At 36.1% G+C, this 20,257-nt stretch overlaps 1 protein-coding gene across 1 annotated transcript in view; it reads right to left on the bottom strand.

Annotated features, from left to right (window-relative positions):
* Window positions 1–20,257, bottom strand: part of LOC128858187 (uncharacterized) — a 135,290-nt gene that overhangs the window by 39,249 nt on the left and 75,784 nt on the right. The window contains 1 exon segment of the mRNA XM_054094239.1: window positions 19,316–19,507. Within this exon segment, the coding sequence (XP_053950214.1) occupies window positions 19,316–19,507 (192 nt within the window).

Raw genomic sequence — 20,257 nt, 5'->3', positions numbered from 1 at the left:
CCAAGTAAAAACGAGTAGAAAACGGCTTGCCAAATTGATAGTAAAGTCAAGTTTGCCCGTCAGGAAAGTTTTGCCGTGCATTTGGGAGGATTGGTAGAAAAAACTGCTCTTCTACGGTCAAATTTTAATTCTTTATTCGTGTACTCGTATATAATTTGAACAATTATGACAACCAAATGCCAAAAAGCGCCCCACTTTGCCCAATAGGAGATACCCCGTACACAAATCACCCATCGATAGGACTTTTAGCAGGCTCAAGAAGCTTAGTTGAGAAGTTCAGCTGGCGCTCCGTATCTGATACCAGGAGATAACTTCATATTCTTGTCTATGCTGAATGAGTTTGAAAGATTTGTCTCAAACGACTAGCGAAGCTTGTGAAAATTAACTGTTCAAGTTTTTTTATATAAGAGCCAAAAGGTTGTATATTTTACTTAAATCGGGTAATTTCAAGTATGCAAAACTAAGAAAAGCCATCAAGTCATGCAAAAATAATTGATCTATAAAAGTAATGAATGGAATGTTACTGGTGATTATGATGCCCATAGTAATGATGACAGCGGTTGCGAAAGGAAACCCGAAATAATCAAATTTTATAATCGAGTAAACTGCGAGGTTAATATTTTGATATTTTGATAAAATTATGGATAAAAAATATTTTTAAATTTCTTTCAATACTTTTATGAAAGTTTTGAAGGATAATGAAGGTCAACTTTGAAGGAATTTTATGTAGTTTTTCAAAAAGGATATTTATGGACGTAAAATATTTTTATAATTCCTTCATATTCTCTAATGATTTTTTGAAAATTACTGGTTACTGATATATACAATTTTTCATGGCATTTTTAAAATTTTTCAAAAAGAATCATTTGTTCACGAAAAGCATTTTTAAATTAAATTTATAGTCCTCATATGATTTTGTGGAAATTTCCAACGATCATTCAATGATAAAATTTTCGAGAACTTTTTAAAATTTTTCAAAAAATATATTTGTGGATGAAAAACATTTTTATACTTGTTTCAAACTACTTTTATGTACATATATTCTAGTGAAAATTTGCAAGGGTATTGAGAGCAACTAATTTCAGAAACATTTTTCAAATTTCGCAAGAAGGATAAAAAATTTGCTTCATCTCTTCTTATGCTTTTAAGAAATTTTTGAGGAATATTGATAAATAAAATATTCAAGAACATTTTTATATTTTTTTTCATATATTTTTTTTATGCTTCTATGCAAGTTTTAAAGATGAAATATACAAAGAAATTTTTGAAATTTTGGGAAAAAATAATTGTGGACGGACGCATTTTTTAAATTTCTCTCAAACTCTTCTTCAAGGATATTGAAATATTTAATTTTCCAAGATTTTGGATTTTACATTTAACTATCGCGCACACATAGCGATTTTTTCATGAGTGCAAAATAAGTTTAATTTTGTAGAACAGTTTTGTAAGGGCCTCATTTCAAAGGATGTAGTCTTATGAAATATTTTTTTAGTCGGCGGTTTTACTATTATCAAATTTGATAATCATTATTTTTAATTTCAATTAATTTTCTATTGAAACATAAGTAAACACTTCCGATTCTTGATAATTCCATTTAATTATTCAAATGTCAAAAACATGGAGTTTGGATTGAATCATAATTCAATTATTACTCACTTGTGACATTAGAGTTCTGACACTCCCTTATAAAAGGTCGTATTTAAGAAGGGCAAAAATGTTTTGTTTTTACTTAAATCATAAATGGTACAAACGGAAACTACCAGGAATAATATGGCACAAAAAGATTATTAAGTTAAACCCAGATTGATGTTTTCTGAGAAATAATATTTAAATTGAAAACTGGTCACGAAGTTAGGAAGTTTCGCCAATATTATGCTATTACTTTACCTAAGCATTACGACCCTAATGAAAGCCTTTCAAAGGAGAAGCGAACTCATCATAAATTTAGTGGACTAAAAACAAGCTGTGAACATACCCACGCCTTGCTTTACTATGCTATGCCTATGCAAGTTTGAAGTTTTGACTCCCTAGCCGCGATTATTCTTACATTCCCAACTACTTGACAAACTATCCTGGCATGAAATATCAAATGATAGAAAATGTTGTTTGTAATAGCGATGGCTTCTCGACAAGCGATGGTACACCTCCGAGTGTATTTCTGCATGAAAAAACTCCTCATAAAAACCATCTGTCATCCGGAGGTTGTGATTAATTACATATTGCTAAATGAGCTCTTGTTGGTAACTTATGTATTTTTAAACTAACCTAGTAAGTATTTTCCCAACCTGTATTTGAAAGGCGCTCAAATTGTCAAAACGTCCATCTTTTACGTTCATTGCCCCAAAAAGATGATCTATGATATTATGACTTAAGCTGTAGTACGTCAGAATGTTTTCCATATTGTGTTGGTTAAGGGTATGCCAAGCAAGTGTTTGTACACCCTTTTGAAAACGAGATATTTTTTCTTTACTTTTCTTCCACGTTTGCTAAAAATGCTGACAATCCTGCGCTTCATAAAAGCCACAAAATGGTTCCACGAAGGAAAGTAAATGAGATTTCTGTGCAGCACAGTGATATCCCAACGGGCCTGTAAGGTCTAAGTGAGTTGGTCGTACAGACCGACTACCTAACCTAACATAACCCAGTGTCTTGCTAAGGGACCCGATTTGTCAAGAAGAAATGAGAAAGCTGCTTGCTGAGCAAACCTTTAATATTGAATCATGCGATAGAATAATTTAAGAAATTGCTTTGCATTTTAATCGGCACTAAAACTTGTACAAAATTGCAGCCAAACTAAAAACCATAGGGATGATCAGAAGTTCATGTTTAAAGATATTTTCAAAGGAGTGTTTGGCTTAAAAAATTATGAATAAAACAGAAAATTACTCATTCCTATTTGTCAACGATTTTTTCGTTATATAATATTTATTCAAATTTCCATTATTCGTCAAGTACAACACGACCCTTCCCCTGCTTATATTTAGTAACTATCGCAACCGTCAAAGAAAACCCGAAGCCATATACATTTGGTACTGATGGCATTGGGCTGATGAAATTGAGATATTAGCAACAGAAAGAAGCTACAGTAAAAAGTAAATATACTAATACATAAGGAATAGCAATAAAACCGAAAAAAGTTCAATTATATTATACCAAGTAAACAGATCAATTTTAATATGGCTTTTTATGAAAACATCGGAGAGCCTTTGGGTTGAAATGTGAACAGATGACTGAACGCTAAGCACTTGTGCAGATATTACATTTAAATTATATACTTATAATTACGTGAGTATAACTTTTTTGTGTACATCTGTATATTGATACATGTAATTCTTTTTTCAAAGTGTATTTATTAATAGGCAATCGATTTGATGACAAGCAAATATTTGCTGACATTTTTTCTAGGCTTTCAAAGGCTGTGATAATACAAAATAAGCCCAAGATGTTAGTTGTATTGCTTTCAGATATATAATATGTGACATAAATATTTAGGTAAATGAACGACAAATATTATTGAGTGGGGAAATCCTTTAGTACCAGAATGGTTTACTTTTCGTGTGTTAGCGGCATGACTAGTTCACATTCCTTCTCTTTTCTATTTACTGGTGAACTTTACAAAGCAATAACTTGGGAAGTATTAATTATCACTCGAAGCATTGCTTTTGAAAAAGTTGCGAACCAGAATCCAACCAATTGTGGCCATGTCGCACAGCTGCAGCTGTAGTAATAGCCACCACTCAGGTGGTTCAGGGCTTGGAGTGACCAAAACAATTTTAAGTTCTTATGGTTTCAATTTATTATTTTAAAATTTATTTCTTGATTTATATTTCAATTTATTATTTAGTATTTGTAATTTATAAATTTTTATTAAAATTTCTTAATTTCTTTCTATAATATTTGAAAATGATGCATATCGTGTAACCCGACTTGAAGCAACAACTTGATGTATGGAAACTTTCGTCAGCACACAACGGTCGCCATGTGTGAGAAGACAGATTTTTTACTTTTACCTCTCTGATTCGACACTGAAAAATGTACAGGACCGAAGGCGTTACTTGCTAAATGTGTAGCAAAATGGTCCACAATTGGTCAGTAAGTCAACTGCAGTATACCAACAGACAAGCAATTTTACTCGTCTCGGAGATATGCTCGCTGTTTCAGCAATATAGTATATTTAGTTTGCTTGTGAGAGCCATAAATTACGCAAGTGTTTTGCGGATTCCGTGATTTTCTGCTATCGAAAAAAATGGATCAAAGAAGTTGCATCAAATTTTGTGTAAAAAATGGAATTAAGTGCCCAAAGCCTCTTGAAATATTGACAGTGGCATACGGTGAGAGTACTCTGAGTCAAGTGGCACAAGCTTTTCACAGAAAGTCGAGAAGATGTGAATGACGACGCTTGCTCTGAACCCCCCAGCACATCAACCACCAATGAACATGTTGAGAAAGTGAAGAAAATTGTTCTGAAGAATCGTTGAATTACAACTAGAGAAGTTGCTGAGGATTTTGGCATATTCGAATATCGGTTGGATCATCGCATGCAATCTTTTTGGAAATTTTGAAACAAAATTGCTGAATTGTGATCAAAAACAACGTCGCGTTAACGATGACCCAGATTTGCTTAAATGGGTCATAACTGGTGAGCAATCATGGGTATAACCTTATGATACCGAAACCAAAGCCCAATCGTCCCAACTGAACACTCCAGGAGAGCCAAGACCAAAAAAAGCTCACCAAGTTCGATCAAATTTCAAGGTTTTGCTCACTGTTTTCTGTGATTACCATGGTATAGTGCATCAGGAGTTCTTACCAAGTTCGTGCGGTAAATAATGAGTATTATAGAGTGAAGTTATGCACCGTTTCCGTGAAGCAATACGAAAGAAACGTCCAGAATTGTGGAAAAAAATGCATGGCTTTTGTATCATGATAATGCAGCTATTCACTCATCTTTGCTTGTGAGAGATTATTTGGGCAAAAACAACACCGTTGTCATGCCTCTGCCCCCGTATTCACCAGGCAGAGGGTCAACTATGACTTTTTCCTATTCCCAAGATTGAAGAGACCCATGAAAGGACGGCATTTTGCGACGATTGAAGAGATAAAAACCAAATCGCTGAGGGAGCTCAAAGACATGCCAAAAACTGCATAGCAGAACTGCTTCGTGGGTTGGAAAACAACGCTGGCACAAGTGTATTAAATCTTAGAGTGACTACTTTGAAGAACATGAAATATAAATTGATGAATAAATAAATATTTTTTGAAAAAAATTAAAATCCATTTATTTGTTGAGCACACCTCGTATATTTATATATACACCATTAGAAGGTCGTGCAGTCCGTAAGGAATATTATCTTAAAATTATGCATCATTGGAGATGAAAAATATGAAATATAGTGCAGCTAACACGACGTTGATTGTTCGTAATTTTTTGATCTCCTGCTTCTGTTCGCTGTTCATAAAACTAAAAAGACTTATGATTGAGCAGATAAAGTCTTGTATCGTTTGAAGAGCTCAAGGTCATACCAAAAAAGCGCCTTTATTTGCGGATACGCTCTTCTTTTACTGGGCTTTGATTTAATAATATTTTATTCTCTCTGGTTTAAGTAAATTTGTTCAAAACTAGTCTGTAAAATTATTTTTAATCATAGAATGAATAAAGAAGAGAAGCAGAAGAAGAAGAAGAAGAAACAGTTCTCAAAAATCAAGGTGATCCTTTAGCCATTTGAAACTTCGACTTTTTTTACGATAACTCAACTGGCTACAAAACTGCATGCCCGGAAGTTTTCTAAATACAGGTATCCCTTGTATAACGCGGTCTTATACAACGCGGTTTCGATATAACGCGATTTGGAAAAATTAGGTTTCAGTACATCGCGAAATTTAGGCTTATATAACGCGAAGGGGAAAATACATATTTATAAAATCTGATAACACTAATTTGCGTACCACATACATATAATATGTAATATATTTTTAATGTAAACCGGGAATTACCCTTTTTTGCCTTCACAACATGTGTGAGTATACCAGAAAAGGAGCTTAAAAAAACCACCCACCAAAAACTGATAACAGATTTTGTAATTATAAAACCAGTAGAAGAACCACAAGGTCCCACAACTAGTTTCTTATCCAATAGCGAAAACTATGTTGAAGAAATATCTTCTGATGAAGCTATTGCTCCCCCAAAACGCCCACGTGCAAAGATCTTTGAAGACAGTGAAACAGATTAATTACCATATGAAGTTTGAAGAATAACAATAAATTTTTAATAAACCTTTAATTTGTTTTAGTTTGTTTTTAAATTTTTTGTTTTGTGTTTTTAATTGTATAAGAAAGTCTGAACTTTAGTATTGAGTTGAAATATATGTGCATCTGTTATTTTGTATGTATTTTATTAAAAAAAACCTATTGGAACATAACCTCCAAATTTATATGAAAACTATGTTTTAGATAACGCGGAATTACATAACGCGCAATTCTTCTGGAACGTAACTATCGCGTTATACGAGGGATACCTGTATTCTTATTAAAAAGCGTGAAATTTTGCTGGATTTTTGAGGAGGAATTTTTTCTTATCTTGTGCAGAGTTTGAAACTTGGATTTATGTGGCTTTTGTAGGAGAAGAAACTACGTTTTCATAAAAAAGTATTCCAATTAAATAAGAAACAAATAATGTGTTAAAACTTGGCAGCCTCTGTGATATAACTATTTGAAGCTGCTATTTCTGTTTTCTTTGAAACTCACCTTTAATATTCTCTGTGTCGTACTTGATATAATGTATTTATGTATTGATATGAGTATATGCATAAGTGTGCATACAGTGCACTACATGCACATGTATTTAGCAATGGGTAATCTATTAAGTTTGCTATAAATTTTGCTTGCCGATGCGTGGCGACTGTTTTTTTGGAAACCACTTTCATATATTTGGAAATGTTCATATATACGTATTTTAGAGGGGTAACAAGCAACCTTTCTGTCGCTTAAGTAGATAGAATTTTTTCGTGTGCTATCAACACAGTTACACACTTCCTCACTTACATTTGCCCAGTCGCCAGTCGCGTTTGTTATTTGCTTGTTTGTTAACATTATTTTCTTGTTCAACATGTTCGAGGTGTTTGCACCTAAACCAGCAAACAAACAAAAAAAGCAAGTAATTATATGTACATACTATTATTTGGGTATGCACATGTAAGCTTTGACCTTAGCAGACTTATTTACTTGCACTTGGCAACGGCTCGCCTCGCCTCAATGGAGAGCATTTCGAAGGCGCGTTGGCTGCCAGCGGCAATGAATGGAAATGAAATTTCGTACAAAAGTGCTTATTAAAGCGAAGAGAAGCATGTAAAAAGCATGCTATGGAAAAGGAGAGAGAGAGAGAGGTGGAGGGGGTTTGATGGAGTGATAACGGGAAAAATACTAGGCACATCATCACTTCTTTTAAGTAGAATTTATTACCTGACATACATTTGGGCGCACTGACGGGTAAATTGTGTAGATCTTTGTACCATACATACATATGTATGTGAATGTAAGTAAATAAATATCAAATAAATTGTGAGCACACATATTTATATACCTCCACTTCTCCAGTTCTCAATATGTAATACGCATCAGTCCCTGGAAAAAATGTGCATTTGACTTAGCATCTAAAAATAAAATTGGAGCTATGATAAAAATATACGAGTAATGTTGCATAATTCAATAATAAAGGCATGATCAGTAAAGAAGTTACTCGTTCGCTCTTGACACATCAGCTCCCTTAGCAAGAAACTGTGTGGCTAAATCTAGAAAGTTTGAGTAAAATTGGAGAAAGAGTAAAATTTGTAGGAAAATATTTCGTTTGCAAAATGATAAATCCACCTAAGTACGTGATTTCGATAATTTATAGTTTCAAAAAACGGATTTGCAATAGGTCGTACTAAATTTTGGTATGAAAACCTCAGAAATGTTGGGAAACTGTTTCGGTAATGATACTCTATAGAAAACAGTTGTCTAGGAGTGACATGTATGCTATGATCGTGAAACCAACGGGGTTAACACACGTAGTGACCGGCCGTGATATCGAAAACTGATGAAAGCATCAATAAAATGAAAACATTGTTGATATATAACCGCAAATGCACCATCAGAAAGCTCGCAGAGAGCTTAAGCATAGCTCATGATCAGGATATTTTAGTTAATGATTTGGATTTGCGCCATATTGCTCCCAAAGGACCTGAATTTCATGCAAGGAATATCGGCAAAGTCATGATTTTCTAAGACTGAATCCTACCAAACATTCATTGAATGCATTCTTACTGAGAACAAATCGTGGGATTATGAGAATGGCACGAAATCTAGATACAAGGCGGCAGAGTGCAGAGCTCTGAATGAACCAAGACTAAAAAAATGTACGTTATCTTCAGTCAAAAAAAAGCGATGCCGACTCTTTTTATGGAGTACAACGCATTTTGCCAGAATGTCAGGTAGTAAATAAAGACTATTGTTTGAGCGTTAAGTTACCATAACAAAACACTCACGTACTAAATTTCTGGACGTACGAATCGGTTGGCTACATAAATTTGTTGGACAAAGTCTTTATAGTGGACGTAATGTCATCTGGTTTCGTGCTTTTCGAAAATGGAAGATGGAAGACACGCTTCTAGTGTATTAGATGTACGTACGATCCGAGGACCCAACATCGACTCGAATCACTACCTCGTTGCAGTCAAATTGCGCACACGCCTCTGTGCAGCAAAAAACGTACATCGCAAAGAATGTTCGACATCGAAAAGCTGCAATCACAACAGACAGCCAGAAGATTCGCCACTCGACTCTCACTCCTGCTCTCAGAGAGCACTGCCCCACAATTCGGCATGCACGAGCAATGGACGAACATTTCTCCTTCTCTACGTGCCGCCGCCGAAGAAGAAATCGGCGAAATCCAGAAAGGGTGCCGTCTATAGAGCCACGCTGCGATCGGGCGCAACGCGAGCCATGTGGGATCGCTACAGAGAGCTAAAAAAGGAAGAGAGACGTATTATCCGAAAGCAAAAATTAGGGGCCGAAATACGTGGGTGCGAGGAGCTTGAGATGCTGGCCAACAGGAACAACGCCCGAGAATTCTACCAGAAAGTTCGGCGGCTTACAGAAGGTTTTAAGACCGGGGCGTTTTCCTGTAAGAACAAAGACAGCGATCTGGTGACTGACGTACAGAGCAATCTTAAATTGTCGAGGGAACACTTCTCGAATCTGTTAAATAGTGACAGCTGCGCATGTCACAGAGAATGTGAAGATCCCAATACCCCAATCGTTGACGACGGAATTGTCGTTCCGCTACCCGACCATGACGAGGTACGAATAGCGATAACGCGGCTAAAGAACAACAAAGCCGCGGGTGCTGACGGGCTGCCGGCTGAGCTATTCAAACATGGCGGCGAGGAGCTGGTAAGGTGGATGCATCAGCTCCTATGCAAAAAATGGTCGGATTAAGCATGCCTGCCGATTGGAATTTAAGTGTGCTCTGCCCAATCCATAAGAAGGGCGATCCTGCAATCTGTGCCAATTACCGCGGGATTAGTCTTCCTAATATCGCCTATAAGGTTCTAGCGATCGTAATGTGTGAAAGGCCGAAGACCACCGTCAACTAACTGATTGGACCTTATCAGTGTGGCTTCAGACCTGGAAAGTCTACCATCGACCAAATATTCACAATACGCCAAATCTTGGAAAATACCCATGAAAGGAGAATCGACACACACCATCTTTTTGACGCTTTCAAAGCTGCATTCGACAGTACAGAAAGAAGTTACTTGTATGCCGCGATGTGTGAATTTGATATCCCCGGAAAACTAATACGGCTATGCAAAATGACGTTGCTAACACCAGCAGCGCCGTCAAAATTGGGAAGGACCTCTCCGAGCCGTTTGATACCAAGCGAGGTTTCAGACAGGGTGATTCGTTGTCGTGTGACTTCTTTAACCTTAGAGAGCATCGTACGACCCGCAGAATGTAAGCTTTGGCATATGCCGATGATATTGACATCATCGACCTTAACAACCGCGCTGTTAGTTCTGCCTTCTCCAAACTGGATAAAGAGGAAAAGCGAATGGGTTTGGTGGTGAACGAGGATAAAACGAAGTACACCCTGTCTTCAAACAAACAGTCAGCGCACTCGAGTATCGGCACCCACGCCACTGTTGATAGTTATAATTTCGAGGTTGTAAAAGACTTCGTGTAGTTAGGAACCGGCACTAATACCAATAACAATGTCAGCCTGGAAATCCAACGTAGAATTTCTCTTGCCAACAAGTGTTACTTTGGACTAAGTAGTCAAATGAGTAGTAAAGTCCCCTCTCGACGAACAAAACTAACACTCTACAAGGCTCTCATCATGCCCGTCCTAAGGTATGGCCCAGAAGCTTGGACGATGACAACATCCGATGAAGCGACGCTTGAAGTATTTAAGAGAAAGATTCTGCGTAAGATTTTTGGACCTTTGTACGTTGGCATGGCGAATATCGCAGACGATGAAACGATGAGCTGTATGAGCTTTACGACGACATAGACAAAGCGCAGCGAATAAAGATGCAGCGGCTACGTTGGCTGGGTCATGTCGTCCGAATGGATACAAACGCTCCGGCTTTGAAAGTATTTCATGCGGTACCAGTTGGTGGTAGCAGAGGAAGAGGAAGACCTCCTCTGCGTTGGAAAGATCAGGTGGAGAAGGACTTGGCTTCACTTGATGTGTCCAACTGGCGCCAGTTGGCACGACAAAAGAAATACTGGCGCGCTTTGTTAAACTCGGTCAAAATCGCGTAAGCGGTTATATCGCCAATTAAGAAGAGAAGGACGTGCCATATATGTAAAGTAACTTCCAGTGTTCATAAAGAAATCTTAACTTTGACTCCTGTGCGAAATGCCTTAAGCGTCTCTAATCGAAACCAATGTTTGTACGTGATGTCTCTTATTGTGGTATTACCGACTGGGGGGTGAGACTGAAAAAATCTTTAGTTTGGTTTTTAAGGATCACCATAATGTACACAAAAATATATATTTTTCAAATAATCTGCTAAATTTACGAACCCATGCCACTGTGAAACGCAACCTCTTAGAAAGGTAATATGGTTTTATAATTAAATGGGCTAATTTTATTTTTATAAATTTTATAAGCTTTAAATTTAATAAGTAATTTCCCTGTTTGCTAGTGCAATTTTCATTGCTGTTGCAATTTTCAATGCATATACAAAGAAGCTTTCAAACTCTTTATATACAAAAATTGTAATATTACCTATCCTCGTTAAGACTTTTAGTTTACTTTATTTTTTTCTTTCGATTGTGTCTTCCCTTGATAGCTATCTGTCTGTGTTTAAGTTGCTAACAACTTAAGAAGTTCAAAAGGTTGAATAGCCTAAATAGGTTTTTCAAGATTGCTCATAACTTTATGCAAACACAAATTTATGAAAAGAAAATGAATGCACAAGAATAACCAAGACTTTAACTTTCACTGGATGTGACAATTTGCATTGAGTGACCTAAATATACACATACATACATAGATACAGTTGCGCGCACTGAAATGTGGGCGTCTAACAAGTGATAGATTTGATGCTTTTTTCAGCAGAAATATAATTTTATTTATTTATTTATTCAATTATTTGTTTATTTATGACATTATATGTGGTTAGATTATCACAAAATCCATATTTGCCACGTAACTATTAAGTTTAGAATTGATTAGATGGAGTGCTTTTGGAAAGAGTCTACTCGTTGGCCAGAGAGACGTATTGCAATGCTCACAAAAGACTTCCTCAGTCTTAACCGTACATTTAATTAAACCATGTTCGTCTTTTAGCGAATAGGATTAGCTCTCCCAGTGCAACTGAGCCGAGGCTGACCAGGTCTTTAAAGAAGTCTAAAGCGCATTCCACGAAGTGCGTGATATTGGCTCGGGAAGTGTTGAATGAATTACATTTCACTTTTCTCATTTCGAGAAATTTTACAGACATCGTTATGCGGAGCTCTCACCCTGAAGATCACCAATGGTCCACAAGTCTAGTGTCACATTAGGTGTCCAGTGAGAGCTAAATGTTCGGTTTGGAGAGCCCCAGCAAGTTCAGCTTTCTTCATCCTTTGAGTTGAAGAGATCAGATCGGGAAGGACTTGGCTTCACTTGATGTGTTCAGTTGGCGCCGGTTCACATGGGAAAGAAACGACTGGCAGGCTTGATTAAACTCGGCCAAAATCGCCCAAGTGGTTATCGCTCCTCAACTTAGGCACACTTGAAGCCCAGACGGATTTTGTATCTTGGACTCGATGCCTCAACTTCTATGTATCTCAGTCTTGTAAAATAACGGCTATTTCGATTTGATCCCCCAATTTTCTAGCTCAGACTGACAATATAAATACTTTTCTACTAATTTTTAGAACTGCCCATATTTCCCTGTCCTCACCTGTAAGTGTGTGTGTGTACATACATATATACACCCTCAACTCGTCAGCCACAAAGTGCCCTTCGTTGCGGCTTTGCATTGCTAAATTTAGCCATTTCGCTAAGATTAAAGCAACTTTGTCTAGCTACTTTGCTCCCAAGAATGGGTTGGCTGTATGCATTTGTAATTTACATTTCATGCTGTCATTGGCCGAGTTGTCATCTTCACTCCACTGGCGCTTTGCTTTGAACTTTCTTAAGTTTACTAAATCGCTTAGTTGTCGTTGCTGTTGTGGCGTCTTCTACTAAGATTACGGTTGTTTTCTTGGAAATATGAAATTAGTTGGTTGAGGTAGTTATGATTTAGTTTGCGGCAACACGCATTATTTCTTGGTCAGTACCAAAATCTCGGTTGCTTCTGACTATTTCCCATTATTTTACAGTATGTATGTGCAATTATGGTAATGGGAAAACGTTTAGCTATCAGCTGCTTACGAACAAATTATATTTTCTGGCTTAAGTTATTAACGTATCTTTACAACAATTGTTTTATTTTGAGACATGCTTTACAATTTTATTTTTAAACCTTTTTTTTTATTGCCTATTTCCACCAAGAACTTAATTGCGGTAAGGTATTTGTTTTTATTGGCAACCTAACGTTAATTAAATAAAAAATTATTTTCTGCATTAAAAATCTACCACAAAAAACTTACTGAAAAGAACCTCTTTTGTTTGCATAGTTATAGCTTTGGATGTGCCGGTAACTATACCTTTTAAAATATGTTTACATTTCTAATTCTACAGTGAATTTTAACTTAACATTTTCTGTTAGGCCTATAACATTGAATTGATTCTCTCCTAAAAGTACTTGAAACAATAATAGTTTTAAAAGAATTTGCGTATTTGTGTGAATGCTATGTTCACTTGGCAGACCAAAAACTGGACGTTCCGTTGAGAATGTTGCTGCTGTAGCACAAACTGTTACTGAACAACCTACAACATCGAGAGGTCGGCATTGTCAATATTTAGGCATTCATGGCATTCATGAATCGACTGTTTGGCGGATTTTACCCATAGACGTGCTCTTTTTCCTGCTCATGCCGGCAGAAGAACATAAGCGAGATGTCAGAATACAGGATTTCATTGCCGTATACATATATCTTACATTCACATTATATAAGCATTTTACTGGATTTAAAGTTAACCTTTTAAGTGGATAGTTAAGAAAAATTTTAAAAAGATTTTAAGGTTTACGATGCTAATTATATCTTGTTTACAAAAATAAAAATAAGTGAACTTTTGTATGCATAGTAAAATTTTTGAATGACTGTAAAACTTAACATTAGTATTATTTTTTTATTGTAATTTTCTTACATTTTATGATTATCTGGCAATACAAGGGATACAAAAGAGACACTAATCTACAAAATGTCAAGCAAAAGCTAAAGAAAATTAGGAGAATCAAAAACTTCCTGCCAGAAACTCTGTGGTAGATCACGGTAAGACGTCCGATTTAGACTCATTTTACTAAGTCTTCGACAACCTCTTCACGGAACCGAAAATACTTTGAATGGACCGAATATAATAAGGAGACGCCCATGGTGCTGGTAGAAACCTACTTTTCGTGCTGTATCAATACTGTGGATGCTGTGTGGATACTACTGTATTAGAAAAGGCAAGGCCGTTATCACGGCCTACGATTGTATTTGACTTTGAAATTGAAGAAGAGGATCAACTTCAAGTGTTTTCTGAGGTATAATTGTGTACCGAAAACTTGGAAAGCAGGAGTGTACCTCAAAAACTTTTCAATGCTTCAATGCTTGAAAAGCTATTTGAATCATGTTTTAAGGGGTAACACCACTGTACACGCGTAAAATAAACACGACTTTTAAAGAATTTTTTTGTACAGAAGGAAAGGGAAAGGAATCACTCTGATTTGGGAAGTTATTACTTATATACTAAAATACAAAACTACAAAGTTTGATCGATAAATTTTACAAAATGACGGCATTGGAGACATTTTTGTAATGTGGTTTCTCTTGAAGGAGCTCCGCGGCACGCAACACAGAGGGTACAAATTTTAATCTGGAACAAAGAAACATTTTTTTTCTTAATCTAGATAAAAATAGCTAGAGAAACACGTAGGGGATTTAAAAAATATTTATTTTTGTGGAATTAGCAAGCATTTGAAGGAAAAAACTCTATTTTGGACTAAAAGAACGGCATTTAAATAATTATAACAATAGTTTAAATTCATCTATCGAAAAACCCCTACGCTCTTCTCTTAAGAAGGTTATTATACAGACGTAGTGAAAAACCTGATTAAAAATATTAAAAATTGTTTGAGTTATGCTGCGTGCCAATTTCAGAAAACGTGTTTTGAGAAAAACGCGTTTAAAGTATGGAAATTTGGAGAAGTCGTTAGGTAGCAGTCACTAACGCTTGGTTAAAAGCTTAAAATATTTATGAAATAAACTTCGGTAACGTATAAAACTTTTTGTTCTGTATTTTAAAAGGTTCAAAGAATTTTTTAAGCTTATAAAAAAAAACAATTTTTTGAAATTTCTACAGTGGTGTTACCCCTTAAGGAAAGAAACATAAAATTACCAACAAATGTCACAAAAAATCTTGACAGTGTCTTCCCTGGCATACTAAGAGCCTTCAAGAACATCGCTTCGGAAACTTCTTGTTCTGGCTAAAGAGACTTAATCGGTGTAAACCTTACCATACATTGCAGTCTGGCTTCTTCTAAACCTCAATCAGTTATTAATTAGACGCATACTTCAAATAGGTGTTCCCCTCCGTTTCTTTGTGCTAACTAGAACAACAAATGTGTGGCGCTGATCTGAAATATAGCCTTTGAAAACTAGCTTACAGTCATCATTTCAGGGAGATGCCGATACCTCGATCAGTCCATTATTCGACGGGATATTCAAATAAATCTACAAAAAATGTGGGACTGAATGCGAGCCCAGATAAGACGACCTTAGTACTCTTTACAAAAAAATTCGGACTCAGTATTCCATCACTCTATGAAATATACCACATTTAAGCTTAAAATATTTACAAAATATGCCTTGAAGGGATTACTCCTTGTGACAATAAAAATTGTTCCAAGAAAAGTTTCATATACACGTAAAACTAAACATTTTATCAGGCGTACTCAATTTTTCATTTTCTCAACAATTAAATTTATTTAATTTTAAGGTCTTTAAATCTTTAAAGGAAGTTTGGAAAAAATGGTTTTAAATAATTATACTCTGTCTGTGATATTAATGCAAATATAAAAAAGAGAGATGATATATTCAGCTATTCAAAAAAAATATATATTTTTTACTTTTCGACAGGACAGATATATTAAAATATTGTCCTATAAAAATGATTCCCTAAATATTCTTGAAATTTCCTGATGTATTATTTTGGGAAAAATATATGATAAAGATATATATATTTATATATATGTAAGATGGCAGCTAGCCCTGAATCGTATGTAACACCCCAGTACGAAGAAGGAAAGAGTTAGTCGTCAGCGTAACCTCAGCAGTAGCAGTAGTCATTTTTTTCCGATCATTTTTTAAATGAACTTTGAATACATTTTTCTTCATATTCAATTACTATTTTTTGGAATAATAAAAACTGTTCAAGCTTACATGGGGCTCAACCGATCGCATAAAATTTTTTGCATTCTAAATCGGAATGCTACGCTCGGGCAAAGAAATCAGAAAGCCGTCAAGCAGCAGAGAAACGCAGAACATAGCAAAAACCTCCAATAAGCAGCAAGCAGCAGAAAAAAACGCAAAAGAAAACGCAAAGGCAGAACATCCAGCTGAACGAAACGCAGTCGAAGCAGGCAGAGAAGGTGAAGCAACGAACAGCCGAGTTACTACACACAAACAGCAGCAGATCAGCGAGAAAAGTCACGGGTTACCCAAAATGGAAGATAAAATGGAAATTTTCTTTAAATCATTTATCGAGAAAATGAACCAAAACGATGCCAGTAAAGGTAATGTCACTATTGATGCATTCGCAAAAGTCGTACCTAATTTTGACGGGGTATCTATTCCAATTCGGCAATGGATATCTAATTTTGACGAGAATGCTGAGGCTTATGAGTTGACAGCAAAACAGAAGTATGTCAATGCGCGAAATAAAATGAAGGGCACTGCAGCTTTGTTGTTGGAAACAATTACAGTCTCCAACTATAACTCGTTGTGTGAAGCGTTGATAGAGGAATTTGACAAACCAGTAAATAGCGCAGAGGTACATAAGCTATTAATTCAACGTCGAAAACAAGCAACAGAAAACTTCCATGAATACGTGTTACAAATGCGGAAAATAGCAGCACTAGGTAAGGTTGATGAGCAGTCAATTATAACGTACATAGCTGATGGTGTTGAGTTGCGCAACGAACAAAAGTATCCATTATATAGTGCTCGATCCTACAAAGAGTTGATCAAAGCATATGAGTTGGTGGAGCCGTTGGCAAAACACAGCGAAGCAAATAAACGTCGGCAGATAGCAAGCACTCGTAAAGAAGTGGATAAAAGTAGTAATGACGGCGAGCGTAAAAATCAACATTGTTTTAATTGCGGGTCGACACAGCACAAGAGGGCTGAGTGCAAAGAAGACACGAAATGCTTTAAATGTAATGGCGCTGGCCATATGGAAACTGTTCAAGCTTACATATATGATATATATGTATGGTCAATTGTTGACTCAACTTCTTTCTCTTTGTTGATTTATAAAAACGTAAAAAAACTAGTTGAACTTTTCTCCTGTGAAATAAAATATACGCAATGGATACTTTTGCTTACATTTTCTCCCTAGAAAATTTAAAGGCTTTTAAAAAATTAAATTGATGAGAAAATTAAAAACCATGGTACCACTGAAAGCTGCTTTCATCAGGGAAGGAATTCTAAGCTCTAGTGTCAGAAACTGACCAATCGGTAGAAGAGGCCAGAAGATAGTGCTTCAGCAAGACGACATCAAACCACACACATTCTTAACGAGGCGCCAGAGACACTGAAAGTTCAGATCGGAGGCTTTATCGCATTCGCCATATATTTTACTCATTAGATCAATCGATTTAGAACTTTTGAAGAATCTGTAAAGTTATCTTGATGGTACCAACCTCAGTTTTATGCAAATAAGTGGGTACATTTTTTTTTTTTCATAAAAAAAGTGAGAACTACTTTAATAGCGGAATTATAAAATCGTCTTCAAAATGAGCGAATGTTATCAAGCAAAATGGCGCAAATTCCAATAAATTATAACTTTGTTAAACTCATAAATAAATAGAAATAAACTAAAAACATGCACAGAACTTTTTACTTGGCTTTATATTAGAGAATGAGTTCTCAAGAAGTCCTTTTAACAAGGAAGAAATGCAACCTCCTTCGCGTTTCGGATGTGAATCTCTAACAATCAGAGTTCTTTTTCACCGACTGCGGGTGAAGAGTTTATGTTGTATTTTATACGAAAGCCAATACTTCTTAGCTTATTTCTTAATTTTTACAGACATTTTTTCAAACATTGTATGGAACACAAAACAACACAATTGCATAGCCAAATATAGGTACAGGGTGGACCAAATAAGACCTATTAATGTTAAGCACAAATAACTTTTTTATTTTTTGACACATTTATTTTTCTCTTTTTGTAGGTTATAATTGAATTGTTGGAAACTTTTTATGAAACCCTACAGTACAACACAACGGGTTAAAATCGTCGAGTTTTTCTATTCTTGTCAACGATCAATTGTTTTAACGCAGCGTAAATATCTGCAACACTTTAATTCCTGATCAGATCAGACCGATCATTTGCAGATGATCCCTCTGTCTCAACTCGCTTTCGTTCCAGCCAATTGGGCATTTCCAGAACGACTGTACGAAACTGTAGATCGCGGAGCTCTGAAAATCCAAGGGCAACACACCAACATCAGTTGCACCCATCTAAATGTACTGTTTGGTGCGGTGTTATGGCTACTAGAGTTATCGGTCCATATTTCTTCGGAAATGAGGATGAAACGCCGGAATCGATTTCAGGAGCTTCTTACAGAACATCGATTGAGTACTTTTTGCGGCTAATGGCGGAGCAGTATCCTAATTTGTGGTTTCAACAAGATGGAGCAACAGCGCATACTGCTAGGCAAACTATGGACCTGCTGCGTGAAATTTTTGGCGAACGTCTGATTTCCAAAAATTCAGATTTCATACATAGTTTCCATAAAGTATATTCAATGTATAAAAACAATTGACCAAAATAAATGATTATTGCAAAAGTTATTTGTGTTTAACATTATATATATATATATAATTGGCGCGTACGCCCTTTTCGGGTGTTTGGCCGAGCTCCTCCTCCTATTTGTGGTGTACGTCTTGATGTTGTTCCACAAATGGAGGGACCTACAGTTGCAAGCCGACTCCGAGCGGCAGATAGTTTTTATGAGGAGCTTTTTCATGGCAGAAATACACTCGGAGGTTTGCCATTGCCTGCCGAGGGGCGACCGCTATTAGAAAAAAACGTTTTCTTAATTTTTTGATCTTTCACCGAGACTCGAACCAACGTTCTCTCTCTGAATTCCGAATGGTAGTCACACACCAACCCATTCGGCCACGGCGGCCGCCTACATACACTATAAATTTCTCTACTAAGTGAGATGATACATTTAATTTACTACTTAAATTAATATTTAATACTAAGATAGATAATTTTCTATGTTGCTGATGAATATCTGGTCACAAACGAACACACAAATAAACCGGCCAGCCAGACAATCCACAATACTTATTAAGAAAATAAACAAAAGAAAAAAAAAATGCAATTTCTTTTGGAACAAGTATTAGTAAGCGCTTTGTTATTAGCAAAGTGTTAGTAAAGCAAAATATACTGTACCGCACGAACCTCCCTGTGGGAAAAATTGCGAGTAGATAAGTTTGAATGTGTCCTCTTTGACGACGCCCGTCGGACACTCAGCCTTAAAACCGCGATAAATTCGTTTGATTTCATCCTCTGTGAAACGTGTGGTACGACTGAGGGCACTTAAGGAGTCGGGACGATAACGTGCGGGCGTCTCAAATTCCTCCAATTCAGAATCTGTAAAAGAAGAGAGAGAGAAATAAACAAGGAGTGAGTGAGACGTACAGTAAGTGAAGTACAAATGTAATGCAATCAAAACAAAGCACGAAATAAGCAGTTGAACCACATACATTGAAGGATGAAATTAAATTGAAAATTTGTAATGCTTTGATTTTTTCAATTTTTCTTGTCTGTGGTTTTAAATGGTTTAAGGGATTCACTGCAAAGCGCATATGGCGCTTTATTTTTCAGCTCTACACAATTTGGATTTTTCTTCATCAATGCGGGTGCACAAATACGGTATGTATGTATATACATATGTATTTGCTCGGTGTTTGACGCGTCAGTGCCTTTCAAAGGCTTACACTGTCAATTGCTGCCGCTGCCTGTGTGCATAAAATGTGGTTGGTGTCTTGGAAAAAATCTCTGCATGACAAGTCATTGTACTTGTATTGCCATATGAAATGAGAACTAACGTGTAGATGTATGCGTGCATGTATCTTAGACTTTTTATTTGCAATTTCTCAAACTTTCTACACAGTTTTTCGCACAATGCTCAATACTTTCTTCTGTTTCTTATTCATTATATGCATTCTTGTGATTCTTATTGTACTGAAGGTCTACGAAAAATGTAAGAATTGCCGTATTTATTCTTTATTTTATCCCTTACCATATTTGCGCTTCACTGATTCTATTGTAATAATACTTTTACCTTTTTGCAGGTTTTCAATTTGTGTCCATAGCAGAATGTGTGTATTGTTATTTAGT

The sequence above is a fragment of the Anastrepha ludens genome, chromosome 3 (genome assembly GCF_028408465.1).
Source record: "Anastrepha ludens isolate Willacy chromosome 3, idAnaLude1.1, whole genome shotgun sequence".
In the NCBI taxonomy this organism is placed as follows: Eukaryota; Metazoa; Arthropoda; class Insecta; order Diptera; family Tephritidae; genus Anastrepha; species Anastrepha ludens.
The sequence above is the reverse complement of the archived record's forward strand: the minus strand, read 5'-3'. Positions and strand labels throughout refer to the sequence as shown.